This window comes from Chiloscyllium punctatum, chromosome 10 (assembly GCF_047496795.1).
Source record: "Chiloscyllium punctatum isolate Juve2018m chromosome 10, sChiPun1.3, whole genome shotgun sequence".
In the NCBI taxonomy this organism is placed as follows: Eukaryota; Metazoa; Chordata; class Chondrichthyes; order Orectolobiformes; family Hemiscylliidae; genus Chiloscyllium; species Chiloscyllium punctatum.
Genome location: NC_092748.1, coordinates 7504346 through 7527095, shown reverse-complemented (window position 1 = coordinate 7527095; position 22750 = coordinate 7504346). Strand labels below are relative to the sequence as shown.

Genomic DNA, 22750 nt, shown 5'->3' with positions numbered 1-22750 from the left:
ACCCTCCCATGCCAGGGAGAACTGCGATGGGCTCCCCTACACCCGTGCATGGCCAGGGGCTCCCCTACACTAGAATGTGGTTGGGCATCTTCTACACCAGAGTATGGGTATGGCTCCCCAACACTAGGGTCATTGATGGCCTGTTCAGACCTGAGAATACATTCATGGGTTCCCTTATACAAGAGGTACTGGGGCTATTGTGCACCAGACATAACTGTTAGGGGTTCCCCTGGATTAAGGCTATGGTCAGAGGTTCCTCTACAAAAGACATTATGGTCAGGAATTCTGCTAACACAGAATGCACGGTGAGGGGCTCCCCTACACCAGGAGAACGTTTGAGGACTCTCCTCCATCTAAGTTTCTGGTCAGGGGCTTCCCTATGTCTGAGGCAATGTTCTAGAGCTTCACTACACCAAAGGGTACAGACAGGAAAACTGTAAGCGAAGATTCAGGACCAGAATGGATGCAATCTCTGAAGCACTCAAGCCAGGAAAGATGTGTAATGCTTTTTCCTGACTTGCAATTAAGATTAAAAGGTCCATTATACCAGTGATCAGATCTTCCCTCGCAGCCAACTCTGAAGAGTCTTCAGTCAGCAAGAGCAGCTTATCCATGTAGTCAGGTGCCCAATCCCCTGATTACACAACTCTCTCACACGCAAAAACACACACACAGTGAGTAACGATTGGAAGAAGAAATGCATCAATTGAAATGGAAGAATTCAATAATGATGGAGAGAATTTTGCAAAATGTTTACACCACACGAGGTGCATGATCCCACATGTAAATCAATGGGTCTGCAAATTGACCATAGACAATCAACACTGTTGTGTTATTTAATGTCAAAATTACAGAAATGTCTCCCTGGCACATGTTCAACTCAAGGTTCTGTCCTATTTTAAATTGACACAAACCCTGCACCTCAGCCCATAAGTGACTGCAATATTGGTATTTCTAACAGATTATTCATATGGAGATCACAAACTACATTGGTAATATAAAAAGGAAGTGATTTATTCTATATACGTAATCACATTTCAGAGATAAATGGTCATATTACACCATCACTTGTAATCAATATCAAACAACTATCTTCCACAGAAAATGCATTTGGTTAGGTTGGACTAAATCTACATTGTAATAGTTTCTTTCATTATTCATGACCAGCTCTCTCTGTTCTCCAAAACCAATTCTGTCAGTTCAGTATTTATATTCCTTAATGGATATTTAAATTGTTCCTAACTACACTTAACACTTGAGTATCAAGTACAGATGCACTGACTGCAGGGTTCACGATAGCACAGTAATTCATCTGGTTTCAGAATAGAGCTGACCCCATGCTGAGGGGCTAAGTTTCATTCATGGAAACAATTTGTGGCTGCAATTACAGTACTATACTAATGTTACTGGGATACAGGTTGTCATGGAGAAACATTTTAAATTGCACTCTTTGTTCATTTTATGCTTTTTGGTTGAGAGATGTTAGTATGAGTAACAATCATTCCCAAAAACAAAAACAGAAACTGCTGGAACTTGATTGAGAAGAAGGGTCACGCGACCTGAAGCATTCACTAATTTCTCTCCACAAATGCTGCCAGACCTGCTGAGCTTTTCCAGCAACTTCCATTTTTGTTTCTGACTTACAGCATCCGCTGATGTTTCAGTTTTAATCAATCATTCCCAGGACAGGGACAGCACAGATTAGACACAGAGCACAGCACCCTCTGCACTGTCCCATCAAATGCTTCCAGGATTCCAACATACACTCTCAGGACATGCACAGCATGGAGTTAGATACAGAATAAAGCTTGCTCTACACAGTCCCATCAGATACTTGCCAAACAGATGTAGCAGAGCCACCTCTACAATGCTCTGAACACACTCATATGCTGTACATCAAATACAGGGATCACTGCAGCAGGGTAACATTTCAATGTTTCCTGCACCAGTCATGCTGTGGTCTCAAAATGAGATTTCCAAAGCAATGTTAAATTAAGAACAGGTTTGTATTGTGGGCCCCTCCTCACTGGAAGTTGGACAGATGCAGTCCCAAATTTATTCAATGTTTCCCATCCAAAATATCTGGAAACAAGCTGAGTAGGATGAATCAAGAAACGAGGCAGAAACAGTCCAACCTTTTGATGTAATTTTTCAAAATTAAAGTTTACATATATAGAATATATCTGTCACAGGATATCACATACCAGGGAGATAAATTCTTGCCAATTTAATCACATGGGGGAATTCCAGACAGTGGGCACACAGTGTATTGTTAAATAAAATTAACCACATATCATTTGGATGGGATGGGCATTATGCTGTGTCTTAGATGTTTTCATCCTCTGTCAGAGGATGTAGGGAGCTTCAGAATAGAAGGAATCCTCAAGACGGGCCAGAACAGAGTGTGCTTGATTGGACTGCTAAGAGGCAAAGACCAGTCACTTCATAATGATTGCAGCCCCTTCTGGTGCTCCTGATTGTAGGCTTTTGTTAATGCAACATCAGCATTATAACTACGTCTTGCCTATCTGACTAGCATGAACAGGAGCTATCCCAGATCTACTGACATCATTAAAAGGGGCTGTATCTAGAACAAATCAGAGGCTGACATTGAGAGGTACTAAGCATGCCGCTGGCTCATTTTTCATGGACATAAAGAATGATTTTATTATTCCTTAAAATAGGAAATTAAGAAATGATCCTGACAGACCAGGAAGCCAATGACAGCATAACCAGACATAATCTCTCAATGGCATGGGGTTAATTAGGAGGTGGGGGGTGGTGTGTTTGGGGGGGGGGGGGGGGGGGGTGGAAGAGGAGGAGAAGGAGGAGAGATTAAATGAGAATATATTCAAGGTGGAATAATTGAGCATGGTCCTTCAGTAGAATTAGGTTATTCACAGTAGGTGGAATGAGGGCAGAGAGAAAATCCACAAAATGAAAACTCAGACATAGTCAAGAAAGTCAGGATGATTAATGACATGGTGGTCCTGGTGGGGAACCTCACATCCTGGCAATACAGCCCAATACAGCCCAATCTTGCTCAATTAAAGTATATGCACATCCTATTTTGTGGTCACAAAGTTTAAGAGAAGACTTGAAACCCTGGCTGATTTTGCTTGTCCTGGTGCAGTCCTGTTATCAATATTAAGTATTCCAAGTTTTCAGTGGCCTGGAATTTAAAGGCTGAAATGATAGCAAGCTTCCTATTGCTTTCCACCTCTACATGAATTTTAGAGCATATTTGGTTATTTATCTAGTCTGAATATTTAGAGCTCAGCGGTGGAGTCCTCCAGACACCAATCTGTAGGATTCAACTAGTAGGACCAAACTATTAGCATCCAGGTGTCAATCTTCTTCATGTCCGACCCACAGCAGGCTTCCTAGTTACTGTTGTATTGAATGGTAGAAGTAATCCAAATTCCCTTTCAAACCTGTACTCCTAATGTACTTTTAAGAAGAGTCATCAAAACCAGAAGATCTCATCCAGGGATGAGTCTCAAGTCCAGTGAACAGCAACAGGTCTTTCTGTGGTTAACCAATACCAGAACTGACAGCAACTGATGAAGTGAGGGAAGAAAGAATCTGACAGAATATAGACCAGGACCTCAATACCTCACCACCCAAAATGGTCGCCCTGATGCTGTGCAACAATGTTGAACACCACTAAAAGAGTAACCAAGTAAATAAATGGCCCACCGTAGATTAACTGGGCAACAAAAAAACTGAGTCAGAGAAGCGGTCTCCAGTAGGAAAGACTAAACACTTGGATTAGAGGTAGATTTTAAGAGGGTTTAAAGGAGGAATCAGAGAAGTGGAGAGATCTAGAGTCAAAATTTCAGTGTGAGTGTTATCAGTGGCTGAAGGTACTGCCACCAATGGTGGAACAAAGGAACAATGAGACACACAAGAACTAAGAGTCCAGCAACACCAGCAGTTAGATGTATGGGTGAGTTGGATTGGAAATGGGATAGAATAAAGGGAGCAATGTTTTGAGTGGGGTCCAGTTTACGTGGAGTGGAGGATAGGAGGCAGCCAGGAAAGCAGTGAAATAGCAGAAACTGGAATTAAGGCACTGATTAGGATTTGAGTGGCAGGTGGCAGGAGTTAGAGGGGGAAGTGGACAATATTATGTAGGCAGTCTTTAGAGATTACTGAGTCAATCAATACGCCACTGCGGCCCCAGCTTACCTGAAGATATACCTGAGAGGCACAACAGTACCTCTCTTATTTCCAAGATGTTTGGGTTCCAGGAAAACGTCAATGTCGAATCAACATATGTCTGAAGCTCGGGCACAGTGTCATTAGTCTTGGGCTACTCCCAGCACATTTCCAGGTTACCCACTGTCTGGTCTCCCCAATGCATAATAAATTTTTTACATACTACAAATCCCAGATTATGCATCAAACGCTTTGCAGAAATTTGCTGTTTTCCTTTATGACAGAGGGTTTGGTTTTAAAATACAGCATCACTGAAGTCTACAAATTTTTAAAATATTATCAGTGTAAAGGCTGAATCTACACCCTTAGGCATGATAGCATATCTTCCCTTTAAAGGGCATAAACTCTGCAGCATTTAACCACCCAGTCTGTAATATCCTCAGCACAGCAATAGGATGGCGGAGAAGCACTGAGATCTCTTACCTTAAATCTAAGTAACCACTTAATGCATAAATGAAGCAAATGAAAGAAGTAAGAAAAAAAAACAGCATTGAAAGGTTAGTTGAAACCACAGGATAGGAGTACAAATGGAATCAATGTTCAAGCATCTGATACGGCGTCATGTTACAAATTGTTTAGAGCGAAGTCGAACACTAGTCACGACCACATCCTGAACTATCCTTCCAGAATACATTAAGTGTTGACTGGCCATCAAAAAAAAGAGACCTTTTACTGCCCTGCGATTACATTTTGGATATAAACCTATAGAGAAGTGATTGTTAGAAGTCTTGGCTTTCTGATCACAACTCTCCAATTCAATGATTGCAGCAATAGTGCAGCTTGATAATGTGCACTGTGCAGATTCTTCGGAGTGGTCTGTTCTGAGACAGGGCATGGGAAGGTAATTGGGAGGGAATTACTTTGATCTAGGCACTCAACTTCAAAAAAGTTTGTTACTGGGTGTCTTGTTCCATTCCAAATTACAAGGCTGCAAATATTCAAATATATTTCAGCCGGGGCTATGCAGGAAAAGTAGACGACCTTCATGCTGTACATAGTCAATGGATTGGTCTACGTGAACACTGTGCACTTTTAACACTTCCAGCCCCTTCAACCCTCTCAAACCCATGGTAGAACTTCCAGTTGGATTTGGAAGCTCTGTCCAAGAGCTAGCTGGTGAAGGGTTCTGAGGGATATACAGACTAGACAGTACCAAGGTTCAATACTTGAGTGGAGAGGGGTAACTGATCAAAAGCTGGGATTCCGGTGGACAAGTCATGGGTCACAACTCCCCCCCCACCAACCAAATTGAAAGAAAATGAAAATTGGCCTGGCCTCCAGGGCTGGATCAGATTCAAACAGGAAAATCTTGGATGTGCATTCATCTGCTGAAAGTTGAACCAATTTTGCTAATATCTCTGGTCAAATCACCTAATACTCCTTGTCTAAAGTGACACTGCAAGAATGACCAGCTACCTGTGGACTGCAATACAAAGTTCAGCATCTTCAGGAGAGGAAGGAGAAAACTGACAGGAAACACTAACTTCTGTGTCTTCCAACATTTGGCTCCCCTACCTTTCATGTCTTTTATGACCTTTAGTATCCTGATGTTACCTACTACTTAGATAAACTCTGAAGATAACAGAAAGCTGTAGCATCGAAGGTAGGTGTCGATAATGGATATTATGAGATGATGCACTTCATAGATATGATGTGATGGTGCAGGGCTGGGATTGAGGGACAGGGTTAATTTTTTTTTCCATTCACAGGATGTGGGCATCATTGGCTAGGGCAGGATCCATTGCCCATCTAACTGCCCAGTGGGCAGTTGACAGTCGACAAGTCAACCACATTGCTGTGGATCTGGAATAACATGTAGTCCAGACATGGTAAGGATGGCAGTTTCCTTTCCAAAAGGACATCAGTGAACTCGGTGAGTTTTCCCAACAATTAGCAATGGCTTCACGGTCATCATTAGACTTTTAAAAATCCAGTTTATTATTAAATTGAAATTCCATCATCTGCTGCGGTGGGATTCGAACCTGGATCCCCAGAACATTACCTGGGTTTCTGGATGAATAGTCAAGCAATAATATCACTAGGCCATTACCTCCCGAGGGTGGGAGATAAGGAGCAAGATTAGCTGAGTTAATGGATATGGAATTGAGGGAGAAAAGGCTTGTTTTAACAAAACTAGGATAGCTTAGGGAGGCCTGAAAAATATCAAGTGTATCAATATCAATTTACATATTGACAATGTAAAACTCTATAAAAGGGCAGTAGAAGCAAAAAGAATCTTCAATGGTTTCTAAACCAATAAAGAAAAATGGCTAGAGAAACTCAGCAGGTGATGAATGATTTTATTTGACAGCATCTGTGTATAGCCTTCTTGGGAAATGATAGGAGATAGGAAAAGGTGATCCATACAATGAAGATAGGGACAGATGGACAACTGGAAGCTCAGAGGATCTTCAATATGGAAGAAAGAAAATGCAGACGGGGCAACTGCTTTATGGAATATCTACATTGTTTGTAAAATTGACCCCAAGCTCCCAGTCTCCTGGATCTTGGCCCTGCTGCAGTGCTTCAGTGAGGCTCTGCAAGCTGGAAGAATAGCAACTAATTTTACATTTGGGATCCTGCAGCCTTCAGGACTCAATATCTAATTTCAGAACCTGAACACCACCTTCTATGTCCTTGAACCACAGCCAACCCGATTTCACTAACTCTTGGTCCCCCATTATCAGCTTTTTTTCTTTCTCCCTGGTTCACCATTATTCATTCCTTTGTTTGCCTTAGTCTCCCTCTCTCCCTGGGGTTCATCTCGACCTACCTGCTCACTCCTTTTCTTCCGACACCTGCCCAATCCCTGCATTCAACACATATACCACCTTTTCCTAGCTGCCATAAGGTCTAAAGGGTCATGAGAATCAGAAGGTTAACTCTGCTTTCTCTTGACAGATACTGCCAGGCCTGCTGAGTTTATTCAGCAATTTCTGTTTTGTTTCAGATTTCCAGCATCTGCAATTCTTTGTTTTATTTCTGTAAACTAACTGTCACTTCACTAAATGCTGCACCACCAAGTTTGGAAATGGCATATAGTTCAGAGCACTAACAGAAGGGACTTAACACATCCACCTAAATTCAACTTCAGAAATTGAACACTCCACTTAGCTTTACCTTGCAGTCAATATCAATTTCAGAATTGTACCAGTAGATGGTACTCACTACCAGGAAATGTTGCAATCACAAGATCCAAAGACAAACCGAGATAAAACACCTTTCGAGAGAAGGAACCTGTACTAAGCTCACAATAGAAAGTTAAAAGAGACATTTCATTGGATCTTGAATCTGTAACCACTTTACTTATCTGACACTGTGTTGGTCAGAGGGGTTCTGAAGTTATATTATGACTCACTATTTCACAATGATTTTCCTATCATGTCATGTTGTCAGCAGTGTGGAATTTTAGCTAAAACGCAGACAGAATGCCATTTTTTGATGCACTGACCAATTTTTATCAAATAATTTCAAACACTTGATGTTTGGTGTTACACTTCCAAGCACTGATTCAGGATGAGTAATCATCATAGCAGTTTGAGGTGGCATGGAGGCTTAGTTAGCACTGAGCACAGTACCAGGGACCCAGGTTCGATTCTAACCTCAGGCGACTGTCTGTGTGGACTTTGCTCATTCTCCCAGTGTCTGCATGGGTTTCCTCTGGGTGCTCCAGTTTCCTTCCACAATCCAAAGACATGCAGGTTAGGTGAATTTGCCATGCTAAATTGCCCACAGCATTCAGGGATGTGTAGGTTAGGTGCAAGAGTCTGTGTGGGTTACTTGTCAGAGGGTCAGCATGGACTTGTTGGGCAGAAGGGCCTGTTTCCATACTGTAGGGATTCTACAGTTTCCCCCTCCTTTAGTTCTCAAAAATGCGGACTTGAAAATTCGGCAGTTAGTCTATGACACCAGACAGATATCGCGCTGATAATGCACCCAAGTAGCCATACATGCACCTGGGGCATCAGCGCAAACTGACTCAAACAGTGAAGGGCATTGCCAGCCAGTCTAATTGCGATGTACTCTGATGTTCAAGTGAAGACTCCATTCAGTGACCCATTGAACATCAAGTCACAAGGCAATCAGCTGCCTATATTTCCCCTAGCCTGATTGTGATCTGACCTTGGCTGCCAGCCATTAATTTAGGAGAAACCAGGGATAGAATCTGGGACATTATTTGGCACACTTGGCCATCAGAAGCCAGAAAGCCATTTAACATTTACCTTCCTCAAAAGGTCAACCTTGACTTCTCAGTCCATGCAGACCACCATTCCATTCCCAATTCCCTTCACTCTCTAAGTTCTTGAATGGGTTGTTTTCTCTCAAGCCCAAGCCCATCTTTGTTGCAACAACAGGTTTAATCCCTCCAATCAGTTTCTCTACCACGTCACTAAAGGAGATTGCATGCAAATCATAAACATCATCCAGTACAAGATAGCAGATGATGACACATCCCTCCCAGATCATCTCAATGCCTTCTACGCTCGCTTGGAGCAGAATTTCGGCAGAGAGGTAAACACCTATTCCAACAAGTCTGACAAGTCCTGACGAACCTATCCCAACAGTTACTGCATCAGAGGTCAGATCAGTTTTCCTTTGTGTGAATCCAAGGAAAGCGATGGGACCAGTCAGAGTACCAGGCCGTGCACTCAGAGCATGCACAGATCAATAGGCAAAGGTCGTCTTGGACATCTTCAAGCTCTCCTTGCAGCAAGTCACTGTCCCTGCCTGCTTCAAGAAGGCCAACATCATCCCTGTGCCTAAGGCGGCTCATGCAGCATGCCTCAATGACTACCGCCCAGTGGCCCTGAAGTGCTTTGAAAGGCTGGTCATGGCATTAATCAATTCCAACCTCCCCACTACTCTTGACACACTCCAGTTTGCCTATCGGACCAACAGATCCACGTGAGATGCCATATCACTTGCCCTCCATTCCTCCCTTGAACATCTTGACACCAAAAACAGCGACAATATTTCATCCTTACTAACACTCAACACTGGAGACACCCAGGGGTACGTACTCAGCCCCCTGCTGTACCCACTGTATACCAATGACTGCATTGCCAATTACCAGACTAACGCCATTTACAAGTCTGCTGATGACACGACCATAGTCAGTTGAATCTCAGATGGCGACAAAACAGATTACAGATGGGAAAATGTGCACTGAGAACAACCTAGTTCTCAATGCCAGCAAAACCAAGGAACTCAATATTGTCTTTCGGCGAGATGTTACTCATGCCCCCCCTACACATTAACAGCACAGAGGTGGAATGAGTGGAGAGTGTCAAGCTGCTGGAAGTGGCCATCATCCACAACAAGCTTTCTTGGACTCTTCATGTGGACGCACTGGTTACAAAGGCCCAACAACGTCTCCTTCCTCAAGCAGCTGAGGACATTTAGCATGACGATGAATACCCTTGTTAACTTTTATAGGTGCACCATCAAGAGCTTTCTGTCTGGATGTATCACTACCTGGTATGGCAACTGTACCATTCAAGATCAGAGACAGTTACAGAGAGTGGTGAACTCAGCCCGGACAATCACAAAGGCCAACCTCCCATCTACAGAGTCCATCTACCAGGCCCGCTGTCAAGGAAAGGCCACCAGCATTCTCAAAGATCCACCCATCCTGGCAATGTTTTCTGCAACCTCTACCATCGGGGAAAAGGTACAGAGGCCTGAACACATGCACCAGCTGGTTTCAAAACAGTTTCTACCCTACAGTTGTTAGAATACTGAATGGACTCAATTCTTCACATTCACCTGTACCTATGTTTCTGGTTTTGCCGCTGTTTATCTATTATTTACTTATCTATGCTACTTAATTCTGTGACTGTGCTTTGGGTACATGTGACAATGAATTCAATTCAATTCAATTCAATTCAATACTTGACCATAACAACGATAAACTGTCCTAAGCGTTCTTGATCTGTCGGCAGCCTTCAACATTGTTGACCAAATGCTCCTCCAGTGCATTTCCTTTTAGCTTAAATGCCTGTGATTTGATTTATCATGGTGCTTGTCTGTTACCTGACATTGGATGTACAGATATTTCTTTCAACTATATAGAGGAGATTAGAACAACTATATTCAGGCTCACTGTAAATTTCAGTTGCTAGTCACAATCTCTATGCCTTTTCCCGGTAGCTATCTGAATCTGATCTGTGATAATTTAATTGATCCTCATATGAGCTTCTGGCCCCATAGCCCACCTTCACATGTTGCCTATGTGCTCTGTAATAACGCCTGACTCCAGCTCTGTCTCAAGTCAACTGCTGCTGGAACCATCATTCATGCTTTTGCTATCGCTAATCCAAACTACTTGAATATTCTTCAGGCTGCCTCCCAACTCCCACCCTCTGTAAACAGGATCTGAACTTTTTCTCCTGTACTCTAACTTGCACAAAATCAACCATCATTCATGCTTGCTGACATTTATTGACTCCCATCCAGCAATACCTCTATTTTTTAAGTTCTCACTATTTACAAATCACTCCCAAATCTTGCCCCTCCTGCACCCCACTGACTTCTCTTCCATCTCTCAGATTTAAATCACACAATGCATGGCTGTGCTGTCAGCTCCCTGGGCCCTAAACTCTGGAATTCCCTCCCTCACATCTTCGTCCTTAAAACAGACTTATTTGACCAGGCTTTTCGTTCCATGCACCAGGATCTCATTTGGCTTGGTATCAGGATTTATTTGAAAACATGTCTGAGAACATTTTAATATGTTGATTATGATATACAAGTGCAAATGTCTGAGTGTTGAGCTAGATAACCAACATAAGATACAGGAGTGTGCCATTCGGCCCCTCAAGCATGCATTGCTATTCAACAAGACCATGGCTGATCTGCCACAGATTAAAACTTTTCTTTCATGCCAGCTTATCACCACCTTGAACTCCCTGACATTTCAAAAAATCAATCTTTCTCCTCTTTAAATAATTTTAAGGGTCTAGCCTCTGCAGCTGTTTTGGATGGAGAATTCCAGACACAACTTTTTAACCCTCTGGGAGAAGAAATTCCAATATATCTCAGTTTTAAATGAATATCTCTTTATTCTCTAACAATATCTCTCCGTTCAAGACTCTACCACTAATGGAAACATCTTAACGTCTCCCTATCAAAGCCCCCTCAGAATATTGTACGTTGCAACAAATCATCCCTTATTCTTCTATACTCTAATGAATAAAGTCCTAACCTGCTTCGCCACTCTTGGTAAGCCTAACCTTCTTTCCAAGAATCAACCCAGTGAACAGTCTCTTGAACACACAGTCTCCAATACCAGTATATTCTTTTTTTATTAAAATTTGGGGATCCAAACCATACACAGTACTCCAGGGTGCAACCTTACCAACAACCTGTACAGTTGTAACAAGACACCCCTCCTTTGAAAAGCCAACCTTCCAGTAAAAAAAGGTCATAAATTCCATTTGCCTTTTTTATTACTTGCCGAATCTGCATAATAACCGTATGTTTTTCATGCAAAAGAATACCCAGATCCCTCTGGATGGTTACTTTTTTTTGGAATTTCTGTCCATTTAAATAGTCCTGTAGTCCACATTAGGAACAAGAACTTTGTACTCTTAACAAGGGCATGGACTGAAGCTCCTCCAAAGTTAAGTTCCGGATCCTCATATCTGCCTAGGTAACAAGATCATCACCAGTTAAGATTCAACTGCAAAACCCCTGCCTTCACATTCCATTACTTCAACATCACAGGTAATGGAGCAAATCTGACTGAAACCTTCCTACTAACCTGACTCTCAGTTCATTATCACAGCCACTATTTCACTTCCCCCACCCCACAAAAAAATCTGTTTTGCCTCAAAAAGCAGAATCGGAAACATTTTCCATGAATTTCTAGCTCACTGGTTCACATCTGCACAGGCTGATCTGATCGTTACTCAGGTAACATTCTGCAGGGAGGCCAAAGATTAGACTGATGCTGTACAGGTATATATTTAACTATAATGTCTCACACCTCCTGCCATAACAGCATACTGGTTCGTACAACCACTGAAATATGATAAATTCATTCAGCTCCTTCGTTTCTTAGCTCAGTTTGCTTATTTTAACTCCCTATCCTTGATACCTTTACCTGACAAAAATCTTCAACAATTTAGGACAGAATTTGACATTCCTCTACATTTTGTGACATGACATGTTTCGTGATTTCAATCCTATGGGTTGAGCTATGATTTTAAGATTACATCCACTTGTTCCAAGGAAGTAGTTTCTCTGTCTTACCCTTATTAATTCTACATCATTGTTCTATTCCTCTCCATATCTCCTGAAGATAACTTTTATTTGGATGCAGTTCCATAGGCAAACAGGTATCGAGCATTTAAATGGTTGCTCTTGATATGTAAACAAGGACAGTGGGCATTAGCAGGTATTTTTGATCTTGGTGGACAATGTTGTCATACGTATTCTATTGCCCTCTCCTGACACCATGCACATATACTCCCCAACAGCATTCATGGATGCAGATTAAAAGCAGGAACACCGGGTAATTCTTTCCTTATTTGTAATGGAGATCTCAGACTCAGACTGGAGACCAAACCTGCGTCCAAATGATCTACGCTGGTTATATCTCTGCTGATTTACATTTCTCACAATATTAAGGTGGGAGTGCAAACTTTTCAAAGCCGTTCCCCTGCTTACTCAGAGGACAGACATTGAAGGCAGAGCGAAATGTGGAGCTTTCTAAAACTGAAGCCAATACAAGCCAGTTGAAAGATGGCAAGTCGTGCTTCAGTTTCTCTTTCAGCATATTGCCACTGGTATGCAGCAGGACAACACAAAAGGTCAAAATATACCAATCTACATGTACCAGCAGACATGGGTATCTGCAACAGATAATGGCAGCCATGAAATGACTTTAACAGAACATTAAAATGGCAGTTTACCATAAATGGCAATTTTCTATAAATGAACATCAGGTTAAAACATTGCTTACTGGGCCATTCTTTATATAAAATCCCACATTGGTAACATTCCAGTAAACTTAAATGAGATGCCAAATTTAAAAGATTGACTCCCAAACCAGTTCAAATGCACGACACCCGCCTCTATCCAAGTAGCTACTGTAACTCCTATTCCAAAGAGTTCTGTTACCAGTTCCTGGGCTTACAAAGCATACCTTCACTCCATGACCGATGTCATCCAAGATAGCGTAATCGATGGGCTTCCTGATGTACCTGACAGGCCTCTCAGGGTTGGACGGGGCAATGATTTTATGAGTCCTGGAGGTGTTTTTATTGGTTGTCAAGATACCAATCTCTCTTCTTGCAACTTTCTCCTTGTGAATGTCCACTGTCTGAAAAAGGAATAATGGCAAAATGTCATACAGAATGTTAAATAATTAGCACAAGTAGCTTTATTATGGCAAGCACATGGTCCTGTCTAGAGACAGGGAAGTTGGGCACAGCTAAACAAATGGGCATCATGGGTTAGTGGTATAGCCAAGTCAATGAGCACTACAGAAAGAAAATCATTCAGCTTGACTAGCTGACAGTGTGGTGACAGCACTAATGAGCAAGCTACCAGCATCAACAATTAGGAACTGGGGGCAGGACAGGATCCCAAAACAAGTGGAGATGGGTTAGGCAGCACCAATGAGGAGCCATGATTATTAACGCTGTTACTCTGTGCTTTGAAATGATCTGACATCACCAACGCAGAGCATAAATTTGTAGAGTTCCATAATAATACAACCAGGATGCTATCTGCACTGGAGAATTTAGGTTTGAGGAAAGATTGGAAATGCTGAGGTTGCTTTTCTTGGGGCAGCAAAGGTTGAGAGGGGGCCTGAGAGAGGTCATTTATTTCATTAGTAGAGCAGTCAACAATCAGGAGACATAGATTTAAGATAAGAGGTCGAAGGCTAAGAGGAGAGCTGAGAAATGTTTTCACTCAGTGGGTGATGGGAATCCAGGAGATATTGCCTAAAAGGGTGAGAGAGTCAGAAATTATACTACTTTAAGCATTATTTACAATTGTGTTGCCATAGCTTCCAGGGCTATGGACCATGGGGTAGAAAATAGGATTAATGTAGTCAGATCCTTTTTTGACTGACATGGACAAGATGGATAGTTTTCCTATGTGCTGTAATCCAATTAGCCCCATTCCTGAAAAACACCTTTTACCTTCCAATATTACAAACTATCACATCTACAACCTCCCTTTGTTTTCCAAAATTCTCCAACGTAGTGCAAAGTGGGGCAATCCCTGATAAGGGAAGTATTTATAATATTGGTTAATAAAGGAGACAGGAGAAGACACTGGGTAATCAACAGTTCAATGGGAACAAGATTGAGGGAACAGGAGGTAACCATCATGGAGAAGACAAACTTGGAAAGTGTGGAGGTAGGAAAGAAACTATAGGAAAATGTGAGCTTAGGACGAAGGCATTAAGAAACATTAAAGGAAATTAGACTGGGTAGGCGACAGGAAGAGTGGAATGTGGTTTAACATCAATTTTTGTTTTAAAAGGATCAGTTATTTCACATGGTGAGTTAAGATAATCTGGAATGCACTACCTGAAAAAGATGTGGAAGCAGTCTAAATAGCAATTTGTAAAAGGGAGCCAGACATATGCTTTATACTTGAAAAATAAAAAAAGAAATGCAGGGCTATTGGGAAGGTGAAGAATAGGGCTAACTGCACAGCCCTTTCAAAAGGTTGACAGATACAGAGGGCTAGAAAATTCCAAAAGTTGCCATTTCTCTCAGTTCGGCTGACAGTCACCACAGGGAGTTGCGATCCTGGCACCATTAGGTGGAAGCAATGCTGCCAAATAGTTGATTGGTTTTATTTTGAATTTTATACTATATTAACACCAAATAAAGTCCAAACATGTTGCCTGGTCCCAGGAATTTACCCAGAATAGCCCAACACCAGACGGTGCAGGCAGTGCCAAGTTAACTCAGGTATTTGCGACAATCACAGTTATTATTCAAATCTGCAGTAAATGCTTTGCCACTCAGGCACTGGATGAATTATGATGAAGGAGTTAAAATTATGTCCTTCCATCTCATGAGAGTGGGGTAGTACAGGAACAAAGCTAACAGCAGAATGAGATGAATCTGATGCAAGTTGGAAATGAGCAGGAGAGTGCAACATCATAGGAGTTGAAATTTATGTTGGGAGCCATTTGGGAATTGTCTTATGATTTCAGATATCTTTCAGTAGTTTAGCTGATGACAGACAAAAAGTTAATTTGATGACGTATTGACAGAGTGTTTATGAACTGTACGTGAGGCTACAGTTGTGCCTTCAAGATGGAAGAGACAATAAAAGAAATGGAAAAAAAAATACTCAAGGTATGAAAAAATGGCTGTATTTTGCTTCATCCTTCAGTTCAGGAGCAGATATTGATAAAGAAACAAATGAATTCATTAAAACCTACATATCTGAATTAAATCATCTGATGCCCTCAACCAGGAAGACGTCTCCTTTAAATCAGTAACGCGTTGCAAGGTTCTTAAGTCAATGCACAATGCAGCACACAGACTCAGCACTGTGCAGATCTTCTTAATAAAAAGCCTCATTCCAGGTTCAGGTGGGCTTGGAATTCTAAATTATACAGTTATTACCACTTCACCGCCCTGACTCAACAGTCAGCCAAATAAGGTCAGCCTTGAAAGTAGCCAGCCCTCACCGTCCACACTGCATTAACACTCCGTGGCACCAGCAAGCTAACAGAGATGCTCTCGAAATGGAATGAACAGATGTCGTTGGTGTGTCTCAGATATATGCATACTTCAAATTTCAGCACCTTGTGCATTGCCAATTTTAATCATCATGCAACACACTGCCTGGGGCTCATCTTGCACTGATAGTGTCTTGAAGATGGTTACTTGCCTGGGAGTACAGACCAAATCGACATCTGTAACCTGTTACCTGACCCAAGCAGCCAGTGTTTTTTTAAGCTCATACTAGAGTCAGATCTTTCCTGCACTTAATACCCACTCTTCCAGTAAAGGTCACTGAGCAGAGATTAAGGACTAGAATCCTGGGAGTGGGGATGGTTTGGGGGAGGGGGGCACACAAACTTTGGCCCATAACTTGGGTATGGCCCAAGGGAAATATTAGCACTGGTTCTACGGTGTCACAGTTAGCACTCTAGACATTGAATCCTTCAATGAGTACACATCACAACAGAGCCTCAAATTGTTTTATGGGTGGCACAGTAGCTCAGTGGTTAGCACTGCTGCATTATAGCACCAGCGACCCAATATGATTCCAACCTTGGGTGACTGTCTGTGTCAAGTCTGCATGTTCTCCTTGTATCTGCAAGGGTGTCCACTCGGTCCTCCAGTTTCCTCCTCCACTTCAAAGATGTGCAGGTTGGGTGGATTGGCTGTGCTAAATTCCTCTGTAGTAACACTGGGGATGTGCATGCTGACTGGATTAGCCATGGTAAATATGAGCACAGGGTCGGGTGCTGGGTCTGGGTGGAAAGCTCTTTGCAGGCTCAGTGCAGATGCAATGGGCTAAATGGCCTCTTTCCATGCAGTAGGGATTCTAAGAATAACTGATCAGTTTTGGCGAAAATAAAGATGCAGATCCTGGACTTATTTTGTGAAAGAGTCACTGACATTGGGAGTTAGGGTGAAATAATATTTTAATGGAAGTATGGGTGGTTTTATTTAGAATGCTACTGACTGCCTCAGCTACTGTAGTGGAGTTCGTCATAGCCCTCAATACATGAGCAGATATTTCACAGCAACGTGTTCCAAATGGATTGAACCAAAGCTGTCTGCTTAAGAGAATACAAAATACAAAAAAGTTATTTTCTTAGTTTTGTTGCTGCTACACATTAATCAGGCATGGAATTGCATTGTCATTGCTTTGAGTTAGCACAGTGAGGTGGCGGTATGTGGTCTACTCTGTTCTTTTTGCTTGTTAGTAGCATATTCCTGCAAAAGGAGGAATGACTTCCCACTTCTGGTAAATTCTAAGTACCAAATCTTCATATGCTTATTAATAGGACTTTCTATCAGACAGAGGCCGTTGACATGTACAATGAACAAATGGCTATACATATTTACTTAAAGACACACTGATCCCCATTTATCTGGCAAGTTCTCTGGTAAGCCCGTCCTGACCAAATTGTGCTCTTGCTTAATAACTTAGTGATCCATTGTTACTTTTTCTAGAGTGTGACTTTAGGTAAATCCCATCAAATGTATAGGAAAACCAGTCAAGGAAGATGTTGGAAAAAACACAAGACAACATTGACAAGACAAACTAACAAAATGAGCATTTAATTAAATGAGTTTATAATGAAGAGAGAACAAATCATTAAAAGTAGCAAAGCAGGTTAACAAAAATAGGCAAATAAATTGGAATTAATTGCCAAAGGACAGAATTGCAAAAGAGATCATATTAAACTTTCATTTAAACTATATTAGTGTGGGTAGCATGGTGGCTCAGTGGTTAGCATTACTGCCTCACAGTGCCAGGGACCCAGGTTTGATTCCAGACTGCGACTGTCTGTGTGGAGTTTGCACATTCTCTCTGTGTGGGTTTCCTCCCACAAACCAAAGATGTGCAGGTTAGGTGAACTGACCATGCTAATTTGCCCAAAGTCTTTAACAATGTATAGGTTAGGTGCATTAATCAGGGGTAAATGTTGAGTAATGGGGATTGGGAATTGGTGGGATATTCTTCGGAGGGTTGATGTGGACTTGAAAGGCTCGTTTCTAAACTGTAGGGATTCTATAAGCTTCTACCATGAACAATTCTGGCCTACACAATAAGGTATAAGAAAGCAAAAACAGGTTCACAAGGATGAAACCCAGAAATTAGTGAATACACAAACAGAAAAGCTAAGCAGATTGGAGTTGCTTTTCCCTATAAAGGAGCAGCTGAGGAGTGATCAGATAAAAGATTTGGAAAGGGAAAGCAGAGAGAAAATTTTCTACTTATGTACGTCCAAAAGTAGGGTTCATAAATATAAATCAGTTCCTAATTAATCCAATAAAGAATTCAAGAGAAACTTCTTTTTTAGAGTGTGGAAACACATGGAGCAGGTTATCACATGGAGAAGTTGATGCAATAGCATATCAGAGGAAGCTACATAAGGTTGTGAAGAAGAAAGGAATATGGTTTGGGATGTAGGCTGTCAAGAATGAAGATGTGGATGTGGGGGCCAAGGCTGGGAGTTGGTAAACAATCAAGTCAGCGAGTTAAATGGTCGCCACATTGCTGAATGGGTCAAGGGTAAAGGCTCCCAGTTTAACAGCGTCTTGAGAATGGGGGGGGGGGGGGGGGAAGAGAAGCTGAGAGAACGAGACTCTCCTTCCTGTACAAACACTCATCCTCTGTAGAATTGCAGTTAAAAAGGCAGAGCAAGTCTACCATAGCCATAAGATGTTAGAGGGAGGGAACAACATGGGAGTAGGGGTGGGAATGAGGGAGCCAGGAAACTATTAAGGGAGTGTTGGAAAATATAAACTATTGAGAAAATGGATGAGGAGTGAGTGAGGGAGTGTATGAAAGTGAAGGGAGTAGAGAGGCAGTTTATGTTTGACAGTGGGGTCAGGCGACGAGGGAGGGAGGAAGTGAGAGTGCGAGTTTGACTGTGAGAGAACAGAGACTGGTGAACCAGTTAGACACACACCCACCTTTCTCCTCTTTCTCCTAAAACCTGTCCAGAAAGCAAACTGGGAGAGTAGGAAACCCACGCTGAAAAGCAACCTGATTCTTCCCACACTTCCATATGTATTTATAATTTCATATCAAATTTAATTGAGTTCTTTGACAAGCTGACCCAGGCAGTGAATGAGGATAGTGCTGTGAATGTTGTATAATTGGACTTTCAGAAAGCATTTGATATAGTGCCACATGAAAGGTTGGTTATCAAAATATAAATGCTTTGGACTGATGGGTCTTGGCAACATAGATTAGAAGCTGGTTGAAAATCAGAAAAAAGATGCTAAATATAGATGGGCATTTCTCAGATTGGAAACAAGTTGGAACTGGTGTTCCACTGTATTTGGTATTAGGACTCTTGCTTTTTCTGCGTATGTAAGTGATTTGAAGGTGTGCTTTCAGGGCAAAATTTCTAAATTTGCAAATGATTCTAAGCTAAAGAGAACAGAGAATTGAAAGGATGATGCTCAGCGACCTTCTTAGACACAATTGGGCAGGCACCTGGCAGATGAATTTCAATGCAGAAAAATGTAAGATAATTGTTTTTGGTAGAAGAAACATGGAGAGAAAATACAGGCTCAATGGTACAACTTTGAGGTAAGTACAGGAGCAGAGGGACCTCAGGGTTCAAGTGCATAATTCTCTGAAGGTGGCCAAGCAAGTTGAAATAGTTAAGGAAGTTTATAGGATCCGTGGGTTTATAAATTGAGGAATAAAAGTATGATAATTGTTACATATTAGCGAAATAACATGAGAGCAAGTGATGTTACACCTTTATAAATTATTCGTCAGACCACATTTGGAGCATTATGTTCAGTCTTGCGTACCTTATTTAAGGAAGAATGTTAAGAGGTCACTGGAAAGAGTTCAAAGGAGATTTACGAGAATGATACCAGGAATGAAGGATTTTAAATACAAGGAAAGATTCGAGAAATTGGGTTTATTCTCCTTGGAGCAAAGAAAATTAAGAGACTACCTTACTAAGGTGTTTAAAATTATGAACAATTTTGACAGGGTAAAGAAGGATATTCTGTTTCCACTAGTTGTATGTCAGTAACTCGACGTCGCAATTTCAAGTTAGGCAGCGAGAGAGCTCAGAGTGACAGGAGGAAAAACCTCTTCAATGTAAGTGTTAGGATTTGGAATGCACTGCCTAGGAGAGTGGTGGAGTTGGATTCCACAGGAAGTTTCAAAAGAGAGTTGAATATATAATTGAAAGTAATGCATTTAGAGGGCTGCAGAGATGGGTCTGGAGAATGGGATGAGCTGGATAGCTCTTTTGAAAGCCTGGACAAACACAATGGGTCGAGTGCACTGTACTGTAAAATGCTGTCATCATATGAATTCCTGAGGCCAAGTGTTCTCACCAGTGGTCAGTATTACTGAAACCCAAATCCTGAGCTTGGTCCCTCCTTTGGCAATTTTGGGCAGAGGGCTTGTCTGTACTTTATTTCTCTGAAGTGAAAAGGCAAGTGACATTTATTGGTAAGCTCTGCTGGTTACTCCCACACTCTAACTACACTATGAGATGTGAATTTCCTTGCAAAGAGTTGGACAAGCCTAGGTTATAACAGGAGGAATGGGAGGAAACTCATCTCAAGGATGATCAACCAGTTGAGCTGAATTGATTGCTTTTGTGCTGTATATTCAAAAATAATTTGATGCAACTTACAGTTTTGACATATATCTTAAATGTCAGAAGATTTCTCTTTCTTGACAGATGCTGCCTGATGAGCGCTATACCATTTTATGTTTTTGAACCAGATTTTCAGGATTATATGTTTCCCACCTGAGCATTGTGACTGTCTTTTTTTTCAAAGAAACTATTTCATGGGTAGAGCAAAGAACAGAAACCAATTTCCATTAAGCAACTCGAGGAATCATCTTTGTTCAAATTGCATGCTTTTAAGCTCTAGAGTGCATCACAGACCCTCATAACAGACAAATGTACAATATATTTTCCTCACAAAGCCAAACTGAACAACTGCATGCTCTTTCACATAGTGATGTAAGTTTTATACACCATACATGGGATGAATTTACAGCATCAGCAGGCCTGGAAGCATGAGCATTGATTGTGTGGTAATGCATTCTCCTTAGAAGGTGAAGGGTTCAAGCCCCACACAGTCTTAAGCCCTCAGAACTGAGTAACTCTTCAGTATTTAGTGAGGATTGAGGCAACTGGGTTTGGATGAGATATTAAATCAAAGATCCCTCTGCCTTCTTGGGAACAGTGATGTGAAAGATCTCATAGACACTATTGAAGAATAGCTGTTCTCCCTGGTGTCATGGTCAATACTCATCTCTCAATTAACATCACTATAAAAAAACCCCATGATTATTTGATCATATATCACATGTCTGTGTGAGAGACATTGCTAAATGTGGACAAATACATTTTCTACCATTATAATTAGGATCACGTCAATTGTATTTTACTTATGTTCTTTGGATGATGCTGAGGTTGCGAAACACACTATCGTCTTTTGTTTTCACATATGGGAAGAATTGTTTCTGCAGTTTAAAAGGAGTATACCTCCCACCAGAGGATGCTTCCAATGTTTAATGCAAAGAACTATACAACCCACAAGGTCCTGGACTAAGGCACTGCTTGTGCTGAGTTAGCTCATGAAAATCACAGCAGTAATGGACTGTCTCAAGACCTGTGAATAAAGGATGGATAATCTAAAAAAAAATCAAGATGCACATCTCTGGTCGCAATTGAGTCATCCCATTGGAAATGTGCAAGAACAAGTTTTAGGATTGGCTGAGCTGAGGTGCCCTTCATGGACAAGTAGATTGTGGACATTCACTAGGTTCACTCAAGAGGAATTCCCAATAGGTGAGGCATCAGCTACCTGCCAACAAGAGTCAGCAACTACACAGAATAACAAAATAAAATAAAAGCAATTCAGTCTGGAAGTATGCTTGAGCTTGCATGATGAGAATGCAGGGCTCAACTCTTGAGCACAGAACTCTGGCCACAGAAAAGTTTGGGATTAAGGAGAAGAGGAAAGTACTGAGAACACAGTGGAGACTTGTTATTTGTAACAGAGTGTGGTTGAAGCAGTGATCAGTACATTTTTAAGGGGAAAATCAACAGATTAAAAATTAAAGCAAAGGCAGTAATAAGATAATGAGAATTAGTTCTGAATTGCTCTATCCATGAATTGGCAGAGACATAATGCTTAAATGCCCCCTTCCTGTGCTGGAGATGTCCATTTCTTTTATTAAGTAGTTTACCACATAGTTTAACTTAGATATGCTTATACCTGTACATATGCAACTATATCTATATAAACATTAAAAAATGTTGATCACATAAATTAAAACTCACTACAAACACTTCTAAACAAAGGGTGGTAGATGTTTTGGACTCTTCCACAAGTGGCAGTGGATGTTGGATCAGTTGTTCATTTTAAATCAGAATAATCATTGGCCAAAGGAAGGTACATGGAATTAGGCGACAGATCAGCCATGTTCTCACTGAAAGATGGTACAATTTCGAAGGGCTGAATGACCTACTCGTGTTCCCAAGTTCCTAAGTCATTAGCAACCTTGGCTACCAAAGTATAGAATGACAGAATTGACCCCAATGCAAAACTCAATATAAGCATAGGGAAAACAGCAATCACCTTTGTCTAACTTGCAGCACATACTTGGGATAAGAACAAGCTGACTTTTAAGACCAAGCTAATTATTTATAGGGCCTGTATTCTCAGCACCTTACTATGGCTATGAAACATGAGCAAGATACAGCTATTATAGGAGGAAAAAGTGGCGTTCTGTGGTGCATAGAGTATATTTATCAAAAGAAATCACAAGTATGACAGTTCCTCGGAATACTGACACTAATCAAACA

The 22750-nt window shown here is 41.4% G+C and overlaps 1 protein-coding gene across 10 annotated transcripts in view; it reads right to left on the bottom strand.

Annotated features, from left to right (window-relative positions):
• LOC140481856 (abl interactor 2) overlaps positions 1 to 22750 on the bottom strand; it is a 140087-nt gene that overhangs the window by 28204 nt on the left and 89133 nt on the right. For 6 of the 10 annotated variants that reach the window (XM_072578412.1, XM_072578417.1, XM_072578418.1 and 3 more), the window contains exons 3-4: positions 13370 to 13546; positions 4645 to 4662 (exon numbers count right to left, since the gene is read on the bottom strand). In XM_072578412.1, coding sequence (XP_072434513.1) covers positions 4645 to 4662; positions 13370 to 13546 — 195 coding nt within the window. The remainder of the gene's footprint in view (positions 1 to 4644; positions 4663 to 13369; positions 13547 to 22750) is intronic. The other 4 variants (XM_072578415.1, XM_072578421.1, XM_072578416.1 and 1 more) reach the window with 1 other exon arrangement.